The sequence below is a fragment of the Meriones unguiculatus genome, chromosome 4 (genome assembly GCF_030254825.1).
Source record: "Meriones unguiculatus strain TT.TT164.6M chromosome 4, Bangor_MerUng_6.1, whole genome shotgun sequence".
Lineage (NCBI taxonomy): Eukaryota > Metazoa > Chordata > Mammalia > Rodentia > Muridae > Meriones > Meriones unguiculatus.
The window spans coordinates 9,581,544-9,601,324 of record NC_083352.1 but is presented as its reverse complement, the minus strand read 5'-3'; the positions used below and the strand labels follow the sequence as shown (position 1 = coordinate 9,601,324).

Genomic DNA, 19,781 nt, shown 5'->3' with positions numbered 1-19,781 from the left:
GTCCCTGACATCATGGGCTTGCTTGACTCTGGGCTTGAATACCTCCCTAGATGGGCTCATACTACTCAGTCTCGAACTGTCAGCCAGCCTCATGGCATCTGGGGGATTATAGGTACTGCCATGGTGTTCCAACCCTCCCCTCGACTTCCATCACTTTCCATACACATCTTCTTGACATGCAGCAGGTGTGTGTAGATCACTGGCTCATCACTCACAGTTGTTCCCAGGGTATGTGTGAGGACGAAGCTCAGACTTGTGACGATTCTACATTCAAAGCAAGCTGTCCATGCCCTGAACACAGCACATACCTAATACACTCTCATAGTCCAAACACAGCATAATGTTTTCTTTCAGACATAAGATGGCTTTTCTTTATTTTACTTTGGACTTTTGTGTCTTGAAATTTAAAGTGTCCATGTGTGACCTTTTGTCAATGTTTTCTGTTCATCTGTTTATTAAAGTACTTATGATTCTTCTTTACCTTTACTGGGAAGTGCTTAGATCTGAAGAAGCTGGGGACTAGGTCACAAAGCTCCAAGCAACTCCCAGGCCAGACACTTGGTATATCTCTCTGTGAAGACCTACTGTTCACACAACAGGGAATTTTACGAAGAAGTACAGAAAAAATTCATAGTATTAAGAACAATTTCCCTCTGTCTAATATTCAGAACACACACACACACACGCTAAGGATAGCTTTCCTCCTGTGTGTGAGCCAAGATTTGACTTGGAAACAGAGTTATTATGCACCCTGGAGAGAGAAGCCACTGTAGAAATATGAATAATAAGATAAAGTAGGTCTCTGTTGTTCCTTCCATCATACCCGTGTGGCTTTCCCTTGGTTCTGATGACTTCTAGAATTAGTTGTGACATCTGTGAAGACGATTTCTGACCCGGAGAAAAGCCATTATCATCTAATTTTATACCGCTTCCCTCCACAGTGTCAATGGTATTCCTTTCCTCGAAAAAGTGAGTGAAATGAGTATTTAGACAAGCAAATTTACCTGATAAATCATTTCATAGATGAGAGAGAAACCAAGTGTGAAATGGAAGTTAGATGTTTTCAAAGCCACTTCATTTAAGGAGGGAGGGGTCTACAGTCAACACCACTGCTTTTCATAATGGAAGGCGCGATGGGTGGGGAGTGTCCTGCCTAGTGCTGTGTCCCATGCCTGCTGGGACCACAGAGACTAGATGAGTGAAGCTTGGTGGGCTGACTCCCTGATCCCCACAGTGCAGGTGAGAAAAGAGGTGACCTGATTGTCACATCAGCGGGTAGCACCCATCTGTCAGGGTCTAAGTTAGACAGTCTACCGTGGTCTCCAAAATCTACAGTAATTCACTCATGTGTACTTTTGACACTTGATTTATTGCACGAGCGCTGGATTTCTATATTTACATGTTTATAAGGTGAGAGAATCTGATATTGCCAGTTTTCATTTTTCATGCAGCTGTAAAGAATATGTCTAAATGCATCTTATACTTCAAAACAATCACTTTGAGATGTTTTTGAAAGTAGATTTTTGGAGCCAGAAAAAGAAAGTATCATTTAAAAAATCCCTTTCAGCCCGGGGGACAAATCCTAGAGCCTCCTGTAGTCCAGATAAATACCCTACCGCTAAGCTGTACCTCAAGTGCACCAGGACAAAAGAAAGTTATTTTACCAAAATAATCTCCAATGTGAATGAAGGTAGCTGTCAAATGCTAGAATAACAGTTTACAAAAGGCAAGGAGTATAGATGAGTGACGTTACTTAAATCCACTTGCCTCCCTCACCGGCAGCTTTGATTGCAGATGGGGTTCAGCTCTCACAGTCGGCATGGTTAGTGACATAAGAACCAATCAAAGTAGGCAGGTTCCTGGAAGGTAGCTGCCATGGTTTTCCCTCCATGTAAACTTTGTTAAGAAGGTGGCAACATCAACTCCACAAGCAGCCACATGTGGCTCAGAAGGCAGGTAGAGAGAGAGAATGAGTCTTCGGGTCCAAAGAGCAGCTTGATCAAGCCATGGAGAGAATAGTGGAGGTACTGAAGGGAGATATACATCAGAATATTAGGAGAATATTAGGAGAGTCATAGCATCACGGCCACAGGCAGCCAAGATGGAATCATGAAAGGAGGGACAGGCAAGTCAGATCCTTCAGTTCCCTTCAGTCCTATGACATGAGGGAGTTTCTCCATCTGCTAGATTTCCAGGGGTTAGAGGTCAGGGTAAACTCTACATGTGAGTCACAAGGCAGAAAGGAGATGAGAACAAGAAGCAGAGTTGGCCTCGCAGTTAACGGGAAAGGATGGTGAAAATGTTGTTTTTATTTCATTTTACATTTTTTTTTAAACTTTACTTTTTACTGAAAGCTACAAATGTCCTTAGCCCCACTGATAACCGTGCCTTGCTACAGGCCAGAGATGTCTAAAGTACTTAAGCCAAAATGTCTTTGGTTCTGCCTTGGCTAGGGATCTGCTGAAGAATGGTTGGTTTTCCCATATCTCTTCCCTCCTGAATGGACACCTTTCCTGAAATCTGTACGTGAGGGTGTGGCCTGAAACTGACAGACACTGGACAGCTGAACAGAAACTGGACCGACTGGCTCCTCAGCCCCTCCCCCATGCCTCCATTCAATAAAGCCTTAACGGCTCAAAGGCAGTGACCTTCAACAGCCCCACTCTCAGGACCCCTCCTGTCATCTTTCTTAAGATCACTCCAATAAAATGCATCCTAAAACTCACCCTCAACAAATTTCTCTCTTCAGATTTGAAAGTCAAGAACATGGAGGCCACTGGCTCCAACTTTTGTGTGAATATGCATGTCTGATATGCTAACTCCCAAGTTAAAAGCCCATCTGAGAGCTGAGAAAGGCTTGGTTGCTCTCAAAGATGCCGCCAAATTTCCATGTACTAAAGGCACCAGAGAAGAGCAGAGTATAATTCAAGTTGTCTTGAGCTTTTGCGGAGCTGCAAGGGGGATGGAGAGCACAAGGCCACGGCAGTCATTGCTCCTCTGCTCGCAGGAAAAAGACAGGGCCATGTGACCTGATGTCTACAGAGAAAGAGCTAGGAGGTCTGCAGGGCAATACTTAGCTATTTGAATTCTGTCATTTGGGGGATGTTCCTCTATACTGTTTGTCCAGATTAACAGAAAATCTTTGACATTGTTGATAATCCTATTAACCAGATCAGGTAGCATATCCTCTAACTTGTGTTGGGTAAAGAAAACCCTCAGCATTTAGGAGGCTGTGCTCAGAGTAACGGTGATGGGGCTGGTGATGGTTTCAGGTTTCGTTCCTCATAATGGTGCCCATGCTAGCCCACGGTGCTGTGCCTGTAGCTGCCCACCTCTGTGCTCATTTCACATACTTTCTTCCCTGTTCACCCATAGTCTAGAAGAGATTTTTAACTAGGCCAGGATCCATTAGAAACTTTGAATAGAAACATTTAAAAATTTATTTCTTGTGTGGATTTTTGGAATGTGCAGTGTGCCTGGTAAGAACGATTTACTGTGTACATAAATCAGAACTTCAGCCTGAGTTCGGTACTGATTCTTATATTATCTCTGTGAAAATCTGTTCTATTTCTATTCTCTCCATAACGACAGCTCTAAAAACAGCAAAGCCATTTTCTACCACATAATTATTGTTTCAAAGCCTTTCTGAAGACCATGAAAATGCTTAATTGTTCATTTGCTTGCAGGAGGCACTCAACAAACATGAGTGGTAATGTGTGATCCCCTTCAAAGGGGTCGCCTTTTAATTTAATTACTTTTTTGAGACAGGGTCTTACCAAGAACTTCAGGCTAGTATGGGACTCACTCTGTAGCCCAGGTTGGCCTAGAACTCTGATCTTTCCACCTCAGCCTCTTGAATGCCGGGGTGAAAGGACTATCAGCCCCAGCTTCCAAGGGTTGCCTTTCAGTGTAGTGACTGTTAATCTCATCCCTTCCCGAAGCGTTTTTTTTTTTTTTTCATTTTTTTTTATCTTTATTTTTATTAATTACAGTTTATTTACTTTGTATCCCCCCTGTAGCTCCATCCCTCCTCCCTTCCCAATCCCACACTCCCTCTCCCTTCTCTACCCATGTCCCTCCCCAGGTCCACTGAGAGGGGAGGTCCTCCTCTCCTTCCTTCTGATCCTAGTCTATCAGGTCTAATCAGGAGTGGCTGCATTGTCTTCCTCTGTGGCCTGGTAAGGCTGCTCCCCTCTCAGGGGGAGGTGATCAAAGAGCAGGCCAATCAGTTCATGTCAGAAACAGTCCCTGTTCCCATTACTATGGACACTGAACTGCCATGGGCTACATTTGTGCAGGGGTTCTAGGTTATATCCATGAATGGTCCTTGGTTGGAGTATCAGTCTCAGAAAAGACCCCTGTGCCCAGATATTTTGGTTCTGTTGCTCTCCTTGTGGAGTTCCTGTTCTCTCCAGGTCTTACTATCTCCCCTTCTTTCATAAGATTCCCTGCACTCTGCCCAAAGTTTGGCTATGAGTTTCAGCATCTGCTTTGATACCCTGCAGGGTAGAGCCTTTCAGAGGCCCTCTGTGGTAGGCTCCTGTCCTGTTTCCTGTTTTCTCCCTAAGCTTTTAATTAGCTCCATTTCCATAGGTAGGTAGAGGGTGAATGTCAATCTATGACATCACTGAGGCAGAGGAGCACATGACCCAGGATATCTGAGAGAACAACCAGATACTATAACTGCCCTTCTCAAGAATCCCATGCCTTTCTGTTGACAGGAACAGCTCTGTCTGCTTCAAGTGTCATAGATGTGGGCTGTGTCTTGTGCTCTCCACAAGGCTGCCATGAGAACAGTGCTATGTTCTACTGCTCATCACTCACCAAGGCCTGAAGCTCGTGCTTCAGGGCACTGCTAAAGACCCTGTTGGGGGCCACCAGAGCACACGAGAAGGCAGTGAGTTTCCCCTGCATTTGTAGCAGAGTACTCATCATGCTCTCTGGATATATTACTCATTGTTATTACGACTACTGAAAGCCTTACCAACAGAGTCAGAGAGTAAGCAGGCCCAACATCTCCCCAAGGTCAGCAAAGGAAAGAGACTCGAATCAGTTTATTCCTCTACATGTTCCAGCATGAAGTACTCTATGCTCCCCAGGACAGAAGGTCTTGTTTGTTGTTACTTGGCAGTGTGTGGGGCCTTGGGTCTTGGTTCACGTTAGCCCTGGACAATGAGGCCTGTTGTGAGCACCTGGACTGCTTCCTTCGGGACATTTGTTCCTTCTCACCACCTCCCCTACTTGTCTTCTGGATCCTCACATTGTTTAATACGGACAAAGTCTGTTCTGTTCTGCTTCTCCTTGGGACCGTACTTTAAATTCCTTTGCTATGGGCCCAGCAGTTCGAATCTCAGGCTATCGGAGACACCTCAGTTTTTGACACTGGGATGTTTTACAGCCTTTTTTCCAGCCTTCACCTGGAGCATGGCAAACTTTTACTGCTCGCTGTGTTTTATGGGTTTCTCTGGGCCATGTATATTCATTGTGATATATAAATAATAATTGTGCAGTAAACTAGTGGGCAGTGGGGTTTGGTCTAGGTGGTAAATCTTCAAGGTGTGGATATGGTTTTTCATAAAAACCAAGGAAAACTGTGACATTGAGGCCTCCAAGCTTAAGTCGATGTATGGATTTACACTAACCACTGACTGGCTTTGTCGTGATGAATCACAGTTATGGATCTGCTACTGAGTGGCAGTGACTGAGGCTGGGCACCGCAAAGCTACCACAGGGCTCACTGCATAGGCTCCCCAACTCACTCCAACCTCTCCAACACTGGCATTAAGATGCAAGCGCTACCCATATGTCAGCACTTACATTCTTGTCGGCTGTAACGAAAGTTACACTTGATTGTTTAAAGAGCCTTGACAATGTAAGGAGTTCAGTTTGAGAAAAAGACAAGGTCATCTTTGAAGGAAATGCTTTGGAAGGCTATCACGACCGCCATTATGTGATGCATGGTAATTTCAGTGAGTGCATTTTACCTGTGGTGAAGGCAGGGCATCAGCTCCCTTCCAGGAAAAACCCTTAAGCACACCTGTAGGTTTCCTGCTAGGTAGGTGAGAAAGGACATTCTGTTACCTGCTGTTGACCTGATGGTTGAGGTCATGTTGGAGGGCGTCATCACAGGAATACATTCATCGTCTTGGGAGTAACCCGCTTGGATGGCTCGAAGGTAACTGTGACTTCTCGTTCGGAAACACCCAGGAAGGTCAAGGGCATCCATGGCCTGAGATTCAACTTCACTGAAGACTGATTCACATACCGACTCGAACTGCCCGTTAACTTCTGCTTCACTCATCTGGAACGGCAATAGAACACGTGATGCCAGGATCCATCAGGGTGATCACAACATGTCACACAAGAAACAGGGACGGAATGCACTCACGGTACTAGGTCACAGCTTTACATTTTCGGCACAGCTAGTTGGAAATCCGCACCAGGAATCCATTAAGCTTGGGGATGGCTTCTTAGGTTATTTCTTACAAAACAGGAAGGTACATAGCTAGCTACCGCTGATGGAAGTTCTGTGGACTCACCAGGCTGACAGCCATCAAAAAAAGACAAGGGGACAGGGCGGGTGAAAGCCTCCCGAAACACCTGGTACCAAGCCAAGGTCTGCACTGTCAGTCCTTCCTCCTTCCCCGCTGACCCCTTCACCCTCCCCGGCTACCTACCGCTCGGGCTGACTCTGGGTTGGAGGCTGTAGAAGTAATAAGCATACACATTCAAGAGCATCAGCTACTTTTAGTTCATTTTCAGGACGTGAGAGTCAGCTGCTGCTCATTGTCATGGAAACGGATCCCAAATTTGGCAGAGGCATTCCTGCCCTCATCACCATTACAGCATCACAAGCAGAGCCAGGGCGGGGAGGACATGGCTGACTGTGAGGAGTTCTGTATGCATGAAACATGGCACATTGACTTAAATCTCAGGCCTGAGTTTTGTTTTTTTTTTTTTTTTCCCCCCTATTAGCTTGAGATTTGCAAGCGTAGCAGATAATAACTTTTCAGCTTGTATCTTAAGTTGTGCACTTAGGTTCATCCAAGGAACCTAACTTTTCCAAATACTCTAGAGGAAGCACTGTGCTGGGCCCGTCAGCCCAGGTGGGCTCACAGGCTAAGTGGACATGGGCTGGACCATTAGCTCAGCCACAGAGCCTCCCCTTAGGGTGATGACCCAAGAGGACATGTTTTTTCTGATGAGTCCTGATGGTGATGCTCACATACACGTATCGTATACTGCCCCTGAGCTGAAATTAGAGATTTTGCACTGAAAATCAACGAAGGGAGCAAGAGAAACAAAACCATGTTGAAGGGTTAGGAGGGAGAAGCATGAGCATGGAGGATTTTTAAGTCTAAGAACTTAAATGGGGCTTGTGAACTCCAGTGCTGGAGACAAGAGGCTGAGAGCCCAGTCTGCTGCTCGTCCTGGGGAGTTCCTCCCCCTTCACTGACTTGGTTTTGGCAAATGACTTCTGAGATGTTGGCAGGACCTGGGAGCAGCTGGAGAATGAGCATCTGAGCATGCTCCTGGGGGAAGACTGTCTTGGTTGTATCAATTGAGGTGGGGAGACCTGCCCACTGTGGGTGGCACTATTCCCTAGTTTGGATCCTGAACTGTGTACACAGAGAGAAAGGGGGCTGAACAGTGGGAGGTACTCACTGCTGTCCTTTCCTGGTTGTGGACACTATGTGACCAGCTGCTTCAAGCCCCTGCTGCCCTGACTCCTCTACAGTGACAGGACCGTGCCTGGAAGTTGTAAACCAGAATAAGCTCTTTCCCTTCAGGGGACTTTTGCAAGAGGGCTTTATCAAGGCAACAGAAAAAAAAAAAAAAACAAAAAACAAAAAACAAACCTAAATTACACCCACCCTTTAACTTCTCAGGCACTATAGGTCTCTGTCTCAGGTGTGTGTTTCCATATTGACACACAAATACAGACGGGACATTGATCAGAGGCATGATGGGGATCTCTGAGGTGGTAGGCAGCCAGAGCTCAGGGACACAGAACAGCACCTATATTTTCTATCTGTTCCCCTACCTTCTCCAGTTCTTCTTTTTGTCCCATCTTTCAAACTGTGGCCTTAGTGAGGACCTGCATCCTAGATCTGGTGTTTATCCTCAGTGCCTGATGGACACAGGCAGATCTGTTTGTCTGAGTCTCAGTCTGCCATTCTTCACCTTGGTGCTCTCCTACCACATCTTCCTAGTTGCCTGCGATAGTGGAATGCTCAGCATCATGTCACCACACACAGCTGTCTGCAGCCACAGTGATCAAACTTAGAGCAGGTTCATGTATGGGGCTTTCCATGTTCCAGACGCCATTTCCCTTACCAGCAGACTTCCTAGACTGCTCTCTAACTGGGCCAAAGGCTAATTTGTGAAAATATTCTTTTCCAAGTTCCTCCTTTCTCCCCAGTTCAGAGTTTGAACAGGCTGCTCCTCTCTGTTGTGACCATCTCCACTGCCTCGGCTGACAACCACACACCTTTCTGGGATGTCACTTCACCCCGGTCTACTGGGTAAGATTCCCATGCTTCCCCAGACCAATGACATCTTTGCTCCCAAGATCAGGAAACTGGATCCTCTCTGTCCAATGCCATGTCCAAACCAGATTCCATCCAGTCTTCTCCATTCCTCCCTTTTCTCTCTGTTTCCCAGTATCACCTGCACTCCCAACACACACAAACAGCTGACAATTAAGATTGTTTTCTCTTTTTGTTCTTTCTGGTCCACTGCAGCTGGTCTATCAACAGCTTCTCAGTACTTGGATATGCTGGCAGACAGATTAAAGGGAAGATATTATTTTCAAAGTCTGTCAAAGAATCAAACCAGTTATAACAATGGAATGGATCAGAGCACGGCTGACCATGAAGGCTTGTGATATCAGCTAGAGACAGACATCTCAGAGGAGACAAGTTATAGCATGTCATCATGAAAGTCTCGAGTCACAACAAGTCAGTGCCCAGAACACATGGCTGCAACATGGACAAATCTGGAGACTAAGTCTACCTCAGGAAATAAGCTAGTCCCAGAAGGACCGATGCTGAATAATTACATTAGCAGCAGGTATCTTAACTAATACAGAAAGTAGCATAGGGTGACCATGGACTGGAGAAGGAGATAGGGATTCAGTTTGGGATGATGAGAGCATTCTGGAGCTGAATCATGGTGATTACTCTGACAGTGTGCACTGGGACACAGTTGAAATGAGACATTTCGAGTTATGTGGCTCTATTATGTAACAACATTCTGTCATCAAGAGCACCACGAAGCTCTTAAGAAGTAAACAACTAACAAAGTCTCAGGAAGCTCCTGAAATTTATAAGACTTACAAGACCACTCAGAAGAGTTATATTAGCAGTAAGACTTCTGGGGAAAAGAAACTTTTCAACCTACCAAGCTGACTGCGAAGTGTGCATAAAGCTCCAGGGAGACAGTGTTCATGGGGCAAACTTAGGCTAGGGCAAACTTTTTAGGAATGGAGTCGTCTTTCAGCAGTCTGTGCCCTGGTAAGTAATTCAGCTTAATACATTTGTTCCTCAAATTGGACTTTGGCAGAATTGAAGGGTAAACTATGGGTACCCTGGAGTGCAGAGGAGACTTTCATCTCGGATGGGCATAACCTAATAGTTTGTGGTTCCAGGTTCTTGTTTCACAAATCTGAAGAATAAATTTCTTCATGGACAAATGATGGGTGAATGAGACTGAAAGAGGATTTTTTTATTACTTTAAAAAGAAATTTAAAAGGAGATAGATTAAAGATTTATGGTTGAATTCATGATCCTTCTGCTTCAGGAGTTACAGGCATGTGCCACTATGCCTGGCTTCATACCCGATTTTAAAAATTGTGTTTGGAAAATGAATTGAATTAACAAAAAGGGAAGGTGTTTCCTTTAAAAGATGCAAGTCTACTTCAGCAAAAGATCCCACAGTCCTGACCTCTAGAACACGGACAGTTCTTTCCATGTTAGCTTTTAAAAAGACCTTTGCAAATGGCAACTTGACCTTAGTTTCTATCACTAAGGTAGGATAAAGAGGTAAAACTTCAAATTAAGGGTAAGATACCCCTCCTTATACACACACACACACACACACACACACACACACACACACCCAGCAGTTAGAGAAAAACTTCCTAAAAAGAAGGGATTATAGGAAAAGACTCATGGTCCCTGGCTAGTCCACAGGCATTCATGGCACTGCCCATAGCCAGGGGGATGTCTTACTGCCTGAGTTACATACCATAAATAAATAAATACTGTGTATCATTGTCATAGCAACAACACACATTGCTGTTATTGAATGTATACAGGACTCTTTCCTCAACAGTATCCTCATCCACTGACTCCTTGTTATGCAAACTGCACAGAAGAAGGACTCTGAGCCCAGGTTCTTCCATTCCTTGACAAGAAAATCACGAGTAAACCTAATGGTAAGTATAAACTGTCATTATTCTTAAAAAAATTTTAAATTTTAATTATGTGTTTTTGTCTTGCTGGTGGCCTGCAATCCCTTCTTCTCCTACCCCAGCTGCTTGTACCCTGGGATGATTGGCATTTAAGTTTTCTTTTTGCCAGCAGTTCCCACTAGTAAGCAGGTGTTTCATTAAAGCTTAGAAAGCCACTTTCTATCTGCTGCATGTCCCAGGATGCATGGCACCAACAGTACCTGCTAGTTGTTACTGTATGCTGTTTGGTTTGTTTACCCAGGTGAGGAAACCAGGGCCTCTCCCTCTGCTGGGTCCAAACTCTACCACGCTGTGATGACCCTGGTTCCTGCTTTGAGACTCGGTGCTTTGTGAGAAATAAGGCCCGCTGCAGGAGCAAGTGGCAACCAGTCCTTCTTTCTGCCATGCCAGGCTGTTAGAAAACCAAGGCCAGGCAGGTGCCCTCTGTTGTGTCCCACTGCAATCTGTGACAACCACTAGGCCTTGGAACTCCTGTTTGGAAGATGTAGCCTAAGACAATGAGGCTGTTTTGTTGGAAAACTAGGAAAGCCCATGCTAAATAAGGAGAGGATAGTGCCTGTTCCCTGCAGGGGAGAGCTGCCCAGAGATGCCTGCGTATTGTCTCCTGATGGGAGCCTCTGTCTCCAGCACAGCTCCGGAGGCTGCACGCCACACAGAAAGGAAGCACAGAAGAGGCCCCACCTGGCTCACACAGCTGGCCTGGCTCAGGGTGCTCACAGCCCGCATGTAGCTCTGGTTTCTGGACCGGAACTTCGGGGAGTTGTAGTTGACTGATGGGTCCAGGCTGTGACCAACAGGCACCTCAGTGGCAGCTTGCAGGTAGCTCTGGCTACAAAGACAGAGAAAAGAGAAATGTGGTCTTAGAGCATCCGGAGAAGGTGGGGAGGACACGGCTACCAGTAGACACCCCAACTCCATGCCTCGGCTGGTAGGTCCAGTTGACCATCTTTCAATGGATGACTTGACTTTGTACAAATGCTATGGTCTTTGCACCTACAAATGTGAATTTCATCAAAAGTTACAGTGCAGGCAATTTGGCAAATGGTTTTGAGACTTTTTTTTTTTTTAATGGCTAGGCATTGAGGTTGAGATCACCATCCATTAAAGAGAAAAACAAAACAATAGTGAAGGCCTCATAATTCAGACAGCAGAAGAGCAAACTCAGTGCCCAGATTTAAGCCACACCTCTCGAGAGCCTCATAAAAATATTGCTAGCTTATTGGCAACTTTACATACTTGGAAAAAAAATAAAGGCACCACTTTAGTTTTATTTTTAAGGTATATCTTTATTTTTGTTTCTGAATATGCATGTGTGCCTATGTGGGAATATGAGCCCATGAGTGAAGCTGCCTGCAGAGGTCAGAAGAGGGTATCAAATCCCCTGGGGCTGGAGTTACAGGTGGCTGTGAGCCACCCAATATGGTTTCTGGAAGCTGAACTCTGCAAGAGCAATAATGCTCTTAACTGCTGAGCCATCTCTCCAGCCCCTCGCTTAGTTTCAAAGTGAGCAGATTATACAATACAAGCAAAGAGATGCAGCAGGGAGTCTGTACCAGTGTGTCCTCACGAGGACCATTTTCTTCTGAGCTTCTTTAAAAGCAACACTCTCCAGTTTCCCATCTTGTTGTTTTGTAAAACATTACGTTGTGGGAAATGCTGAGGACTTCAGCAGTTTAGAAGGCTTGCTTAGCCCAAATTTCTGGGAAATTTGGTGGCTTTCCTTTTAAATTTTACTGTCAGATTTTCCACTGTGCCATAAAAATTCATGGAATAGCGTGGGAAGACATTATCAGTCACTCCACGCCCCCCTCCCAACTTGGAGCATGGTAGAGCATCAGGTTTGCTGGTGAAGATTATATGCAGAAATATTCATAAATATTAAACAGATTCCGACCCCCCATGCCTGGGCAACTAAGTAAATCCTTTCTTCTTACAGTGACTCTTTATATAATTTGTCTTAGCATTTATTTCTTTATAAATGGGGCATCAGGCACAAGTGAGAAGGCTCAGACACAAGGGGCTGACAAGCCTAAAAGCACAAATTTGATTCCCAGACCCTGCGGTAGAAGGAGAGAAACAGTTCATGCAGCCTGCTCCCTGACCTCCACATGTACCAAATGTCCTCTCCCACATATAAGTACAATTTGAAACCGAAACACTGGAGAAAACATTTGACTTTATTCAATCAATTTGGCAATGCTTACTAATTGTAGACTTAAAATAATTCTGTTACACTTAATTTTTTACTTTCTAAGAAGGTACATTGCATACTCCAGCTCCAAACGACCGTCTTCAGGCCTCTTTCTTCCCATTCCTTTGCAATGTCTGATTTCTTACTTGAGAATCTACCAAATGCTCCTAGAGTCTTTTCCGTTAGATTTCCCTACTTATTACCATCATCCATACCATTTTTAGGCTGTTTCTGAATCTGAGAACCATCAAAAGAACCAGTGTCCCCTGCACCTTGGTATTCACTGCTCCTAGCCAGCGTCTGGTGCCCTGACAACTGTCAGCTTCACAACATAGTCAGAAACCCTGCCGGTGGCCTCTGCTAGTATCTAAGTGTACACTTTCAGCATCCAGAATGTTGCAATTCTGTGCTTCAAATAAAATATCTAACTTTTTCCAAAGTTGAGTGAGCACCTAAAGAAAAGTTGACACTGCAAAAAGAAGAAAAAACTTACAAAAACTGTTTTCTTTTAGATAACAAACCCACAATAGTAACCGTTTGCTACCAACTATCACAGCAGTCTTCATAGGCATTTAGACTGTTAAAGTAGGTCTAGAGAATGCCCTGCAGAAGTCCATATCTGTGTTCACGAAGAGTGGATGGCAATAGGAGATTCTGAGCCTGTTCTGGCTCGATGCAGAAGTTCACCTTTTAACTCCCAGAACCAAGCTGCTGAATAAGAAGCAGGCTGCTAGAGTCCTGTTGACTGTTACCTCATCTAGCCTTTCCTTGGTAGCCTGAGAACTGGCCCCAGGACCCCAGGACACCACAATCCAATACATATTTCCTTCTGCACGCTCTGTTCATGTTCCATGACTTACATGCCTGGCATCATATAAGTGCCCTGGCATCTGTATATAACCTACTCATTTCCTTCTGTACATCTTAATCATCTTCAGACGACTAACATGCCTAACACGATGTAAATGCTACGTAGCTGTCAGGCATCACTTAGGTGTCATTAGTAAGGCCAAGAGAAGTCTCTATGCTCTCAGCACAGAGGCAGTGACCCAGGCAACCACTCATGATAGTCAAGAGGCCATAGCAGGATCTGTCTGCTAGTCATTTCACTCCCTCATGCTAAATTTCTATTTTGCTCTTTGGAACTTCCTGGAATTTTATTTTTGAATATTTGTGTTTGGTTGAATCCATAAATTGGAACCCTGGTAAAGAATGCTGAGTATATTTTAAAAATAGTAATAAAATCCCCTTTAGTCTTACTAGGATTAACAGTGATTTTTGAAAGTATTACACTTTGCCTTTGTATAACACTGTGCCTCAGATGTCACCATCTGGAAGCTAGGTATGGTGGCTCACTCATCCTTATACCTCAATACCCTGCAGGGAGAAGCTGGAGAGTAGTTGTAAGTTTGGGGTCAGCCTGGGCAAGAGCCTGTTTCATAAAACTACAACCAACAAAACTCCTAAACAGATAAAGAGACAAAAATCTCATCCCTGGGGACTGAACACCAAGAGCCAACTGTGGGAGGCGCAGTGAAGCCAGGCATGTGTGGGTGAGGGCCCTTTGCTCCTCATGGGGTGGCAAGCTTCATGCTATCCTTGGCAAGGCCTTGCCATTGCACATCCATGAGAGACTGTCCTGGAAGGCCCCCAACATTTCGAAGTGGACTTTCTTCCTCTTGGCTCAATCAAGTGGCAATTCCTACTTTGTCATCTCAGTGGACGGAATCTTGAAAAATGATTTCCTACATAGTGGGGTGGTGATTCTGGGAACCACAGAAGGAAAGCATTCTGGAGTATTATCCGGTATTTTTGTTCTCATTTTTGCCTTTCAGATGCTGCTCACATGAGAGCATCATCTACGCGTATGTGAGGCAGGAGTCCCATTCTGGAACACTCTGAGGGAGATAAGTAATCTGATGGAAAACAATGAGATTTCTAAAGTTTCACTCTTTCCCCCCCACTTGCAAATTATTCCAGGTTATTTACTAGATTTTAGACACCTCACCTGGAATTTTAGATCTTTATAAAAATGAATTTGCATAACAAAATATCTGCCTGTGCAGGCCTTTGAATACAGCTATCAGACCTGTGTAAATAAACTTAAAAAAAAAGAAGAAGAAAAGATCCTCTTTGAGTTACCTTAAAAAGCTGTACAGAGTCTACTCAGGTTGTAATAAGGGGAAAAATACGAAAACAAGCTTTTTGTGTTCAATGTATTCATTCCAAACACAGAGAACACCTTTTCACATTTATAAATGGAACAGGGCAAGAAGAGCACCCGCTTACAAACAGCCACTGCCTTAAATGGAACATGGGAAACCACATTAGGTGTGAGTGTGGTTCCTCCCACACAGTGGAAAGTCCTGTCTCTTAGTGCACAGAATCCCCTAGTCAGTCTCTGTCCTCAGGCCATGGCATCTTTCTATATCTTTTCTATATCTATATTCTTGGTCCTGGCTCAGGGCCTCTGACAAGACACAGCCTGTGGACACTCCAAGTTGACTTCGCAGGGCCCCACAGTTGTGCTTGTTACTGGCATCTCCCAGCATGCGGCTCAGGAATTGATCAGCTGCTTACCCTGCCCTGCCCTTCCCTGCCCCCACCCCCACCTGATGGAGGGTTCACAGAGGTCCTGCTCAGTGGATTAAGAGATATGTTCTCTTTCCTGAAAGGATACCCCACCACACACACACTCATGTTGGCTGTTCTTTGAAAATTGGGGTGTACCAGATGGTAATGACGCAGTCTGTGGTTCTGGAGTACAGAGCTTCTGGCCATGGCACATGTGTATGTATCTTTCCAGCAGGGAGAATGGCTCAGGCCATGTGCTCCACACCCAATGCTGTGACATGTTCATCAAGACTTGCAACAAGAGTGTCTTGGGCCTGTGGGCTTCAGCGCTGACCAAGGGCACTGTGACAGGAAACCTCCATGGAGTGCTAGCACTGGCTACCAGTGTGCAAATCCTTTGCAGAGGCATCTGTGAAAGTTTCAGAGGTAGCGTTTAGAGCTGGGATTCCTTTATCTTATGTCAGGCCTAGGTGAGTGTTGGAAGAAGCACCTCACCCTGGAAAGAAAGCTAGCCACAGGAAGTGTCACCATGCAGCAACAGGGAGACTTGTGAGAGATAAGAAGCAGTCTCCCTATGCTTGTCCTTACTGCCCCACACTCATGACTTTAACCCTAAGCCTGTCCTAAGCTTAAGCCTACATCTAACTCTAAACCTGACCGAAACCTTAACCTAGCCCTAAGACCGTCTCTCTTTGCTATCCTTCTCAGGTGCCTCATCTCATCATCTGGTTGTCCTGTTCTCTGTGTGGTATGCTATGCCTGCTCCCTGTACTTTCTGTTGCAGTCTGAAGCAAATCCTCACCGAGAATCATTTGCCCCATGTAGGGAAATCCTATAGAGTTTTCATGTTCCATGTGTCAGGAACAGTACAGGATGCTAAAAACATCTGAAACCATAAAGCTACTGGTTAAAACACAGGACTCCAGTTGTAGCTGGATTTTGGATGAGAGATGGAACATTTTAAAGTCTAGATGTATCTAGATGTATCCCAAATGTTGCTTCAAATAAACCCCCACATGGAACATATGGAGAGGACAAAAATTAATCATTTTTCTGAAATTTGAATTCACATGGACATCTGGTCAACCTGCAGGAGCTAGGAAGGAAGGAAGGAAGATCTCTCTTCTGAGGGAGTTCACACTGTGTTGAGCCTCGGACGGGAACAGCAGCTAATGGATATCAGTGTGCACTGGCTCAGGGGAAGTTAGTATCAGAAGACTAGAGCTCAGAGGTGCCAGTCAAACATCATCAGAGAGAAGACTGGAAATAGGTGGGTGGTGACCACGGAGACTACTCTAAGGAGTTTTAGGTTTGTGGAAGAAGTAAGATGAATGAAAACCAGCCAATGAATAAAGCAAGAGTGTGCGAACTTTTTCCTCCAGCCAATGAGTTGAGGAAGAGTATGGGAACTCCTGTGTTGGCCCTGGAGGCGAGAATGAGTAAAAAGATGAGATGAGAACCTGAGGCATAGTGAGGCCAAAGTTAGAGTCATTTTCTACAGGACACTGCTCTGGGGACACTGAGTCCATGAGAGTGACTTGAACTAGGAACTGACTAGATGGGCATCAAGTAAGGCAGAGCTGAGATGTTTTGCATCTTCTAGACTTTTCCTAAGTGTGGCAGGCACGTCACAGTGAGAGGAGCAGGGCTGAGATTAGACACTGTGGAGCATGGGCATGCTTACCTTTAAGGGTAGGAATAGAGTGCTTTTCTGGCCATACCTCCCATGTACATGGTACAGGTGCAATTTGTAGATAGTGCCGAGTGTGCCCAGGCCACACCAAAGTGGTGCAGGAGAGGTCAAAGGTCTCCATCAAGGAGTGACGAAGAAGGAAAAAAGTGGAAGGTGAATGGGTCCTGGAAACCAGTGGATCTTCATGGAGCTGAAGTGACGTGTAAGGTATCAGACCTCCCAAGAAATCAAGTGGAGAGAGACCAAGAGAGGCATCATGGGGGATGATCTGGTCATCAGATACTTCTGCAAAAATGGCTACAACAGCTTCAGTCTGGACCAGACTGTAGTAAGTACAGGTGGAAAAGAAATGGCCCATAAGTGACTGTTTTGAACAGTTTGTCCATTTTTCAGAGAAGAGGACAAAGGTCAGGGCCATGTGAGAATAGCGAGTTCCTTGGGGGCTGAGGCAACAGGAGAACTTTTTGCAATGGTGGCAGCAGCTGTGTAGACTGGAAGATGCCCAGAGAAGAAAGCACTGCATTGAGGCCCAGGATACACCCAGCCGGGGGCTAAGCCTGCTTGCAGGGCCCGAAGCGTCAGTGCGCAGTAGGTGTGTTCTGTATGCTCAAGCTTGGAGCTGCTGCCTGAGCATAAGGTGCTGTGTACACGGCGGAGTGCTGAGCACACAGTGGAGCTCTGCTCTGATTCTGGCCAGTCTGTGGCATCCCTCCCAGCATCCCTAGCCTTAGGGTGCACTTTGGGACCCCTTGTGCAGTTCTTTGAATATCACACAGGAGAATATGTTCACTGAAGACTCATGAACATCATGCTTATTGCTTAGAAGGGTATATTGGAGATAACTCTAGGGCAGTAGTTGTACATATTGGTGATTCTGGAAGTTGACTGAGCTGTCTCAGGACACCCCCAGGATGCTGAGGTAACAAGCCTGATCAGAGAGGAATCTGATTTTTGGTTGAAGTTTTACATGGACATGTGGATATGAGTTTGATCACTAGCGACCAGGTAATAGCAGGATAGGTGGAGCATGCTTGGAGCATCAGTGCTGGACTCTGGATGTTTGCTGGCTAAACAGTGTAGCTAATTGGTGAGTTCTAGGTTCAGTGAGAGACACTGTCTCAAAAAATACAGTGGAGAGAAACTGAGGAAGAATCTGATGTCAACTTCTGGCCCTTAAAATGCATACACACGCGCACACACACACACACACACACACACACACACACACACACACACACACACCATACACCCCTATCATCTATTTGTCATCTATCTGTCTGTCTGTCTGTCTACCTACCTACCACCTATCTATGATGGAGTATTATTCAGCCATAGTGAAGAATTATATCCTTCAATTTTCAGCAAAAATGGATGGTACTGGAGGACATTATGTTTAGTAAAATCAAGCAGATGTAGAAAGAGAAATGCTACCATGTTCTCTACCTTTCACAGAAGATTAAAAATAAGTCGATTTGGCAACAGGATAACAGGCAGGATACTCAACAGCAAGGTAAGTAAAGGGAGCTGGTAGGATCCGTGCATGTGTGACTGTGCATGAAATATCACAGCAAACCCTAGCAAGTTAGACAGCTGATACATGCTGATCAAAATAAAGCAATTAGACACCCTTATCCTTTAAGACTTTCAACTATGTAACAGCTGTTACATATGACTATAACACCTGCCTTAGAGTTCTTTTCAGCTGTTCTTAGATTTGTTTTGATTGGGACCTTGCTTCCTCCTTCCTTCTCTCTCCCACTCTTCGTCCCTCCATCCCCTCCTCTGCATTCTTTTTTTCCTTCCTGACATACACAGTTGGTAGAGGCTCTGGATTTTATTATTTTCTTTTTATGAATGTTTTTATTTACTCTGAGCTATCTTGGCTTATGTTATTTGGAACAGGTCTGTGAGAGGCTCCAAGTATTGCCCAGGGAACACCATATTTTCATTTCCTGTGGGCTTCAACTGAGTCCTAAACTTAGTTCAGGGATGCACATTTTTTTTTAACATAGGTATTGGGGTCTTCTCCTATATAGTTCTATTTTTTCTGTGCATTTTCTTGGCACTATGGAGGCCTGAATCCAACCCTTTATTATACTAGTCCAATAAGATGGTGGCTTTCTGCTGAAGTCTTAGTCCTTTCTACTTACACCTTCTGAGAGAGAAAATATGCCGTTCGTGTGACTGTGGAGAGCAATGAGAGGGTGAAGCTTCTGAAATGTGAGCATCTTCCACCCCACTCTTATTTTTGTTTTGAACTGGTGTATGTATTCCAGACTTCATCTTCTGTGGGTAAGTTAGTTCAACACAAGCCCTATTCTGGAACCTGATCTAAAATTTTAAGCCATGCTGGTGTTTGTTACATGTTTGAGCAGCTTTGTGTCAGTTACTGGCTGGCTCTTTGTATACTGATTTAGAGAACTCCGTGCTGGGTCCCACCCTAGACCCAGATGCTAAATGATTTCCTCTCCTTGTGGTGAGGAAGCTTTGGCACACGCCAAGGCTACTACTGCAAGAAGTGCTTGTGCCCAGGCGTTGACAACTTGTCACACAAAGCTGAGTTAAGCTATTAGTCAGAGTCAAGTGTCGTGGTGGCTAAACTCTCTGTGTGTAGCAATGCCACCAGTTATGGCCTCTGTGTCTGTGTGTGACTGAGGCCAGCAACATCCCCTGTATGACCACACTGTACACACTGGCAAACTGCACACCAACTAACTCCACGCCTACTTCCCAGGCCCAAAGCCTTAGGGTAGGACTCTGCTCCTATGAAGGTTCTTGCAGGTGTGCCAGGTCCAGCACAGGGTCCTCTCCTACCTGTCCAGGCTGTTTTCTTTCTGTTTAGCATCCTG

The 19,781-nt window shown here is 45.0% G+C and overlaps 1 protein-coding gene and 1 long non-coding RNA gene across 6 annotated transcripts in view; one reads left to right on the top strand and one right to left on the bottom strand.

The window, feature by feature from the left end:
* LOC132653587 (uncharacterized) overlaps positions 1 to 10,439 on the top strand; it is a 32,325-nt gene extending 21,886 nt beyond the window's left edge. The window contains exons 2-3 of the long non-coding RNA XR_009591304.1: positions 8,745 to 9,515; positions 10,336 to 10,439. This is a non-coding gene — a long non-coding RNA (uncharacterized LOC132653587). The remainder of the gene's footprint in view (positions 1 to 8,744; positions 9,516 to 10,335) is intronic.
* The window catches only part of Dlgap2 (DLG associated protein 2), a 715,977-nt gene that overhangs the window by 49,108 nt on the left and 647,088 nt on the right, over positions 1 to 19,781 (bottom strand). For all 5 annotated transcript variants that reach the window (XM_060381432.1, XM_060381433.1, XM_060381435.1 and 2 more), the window contains 2 exons: positions 11,156 to 11,303; positions 6,082 to 6,301 (listed from right to left, as the gene is read on the bottom strand). In XM_060381432.1, coding sequence (XP_060237415.1) covers positions 6,082 to 6,301; positions 11,156 to 11,303 — 368 coding nt within the window. The remainder of the gene's footprint in view (positions 1 to 6,081; positions 6,302 to 11,155; positions 11,304 to 19,781) is intronic.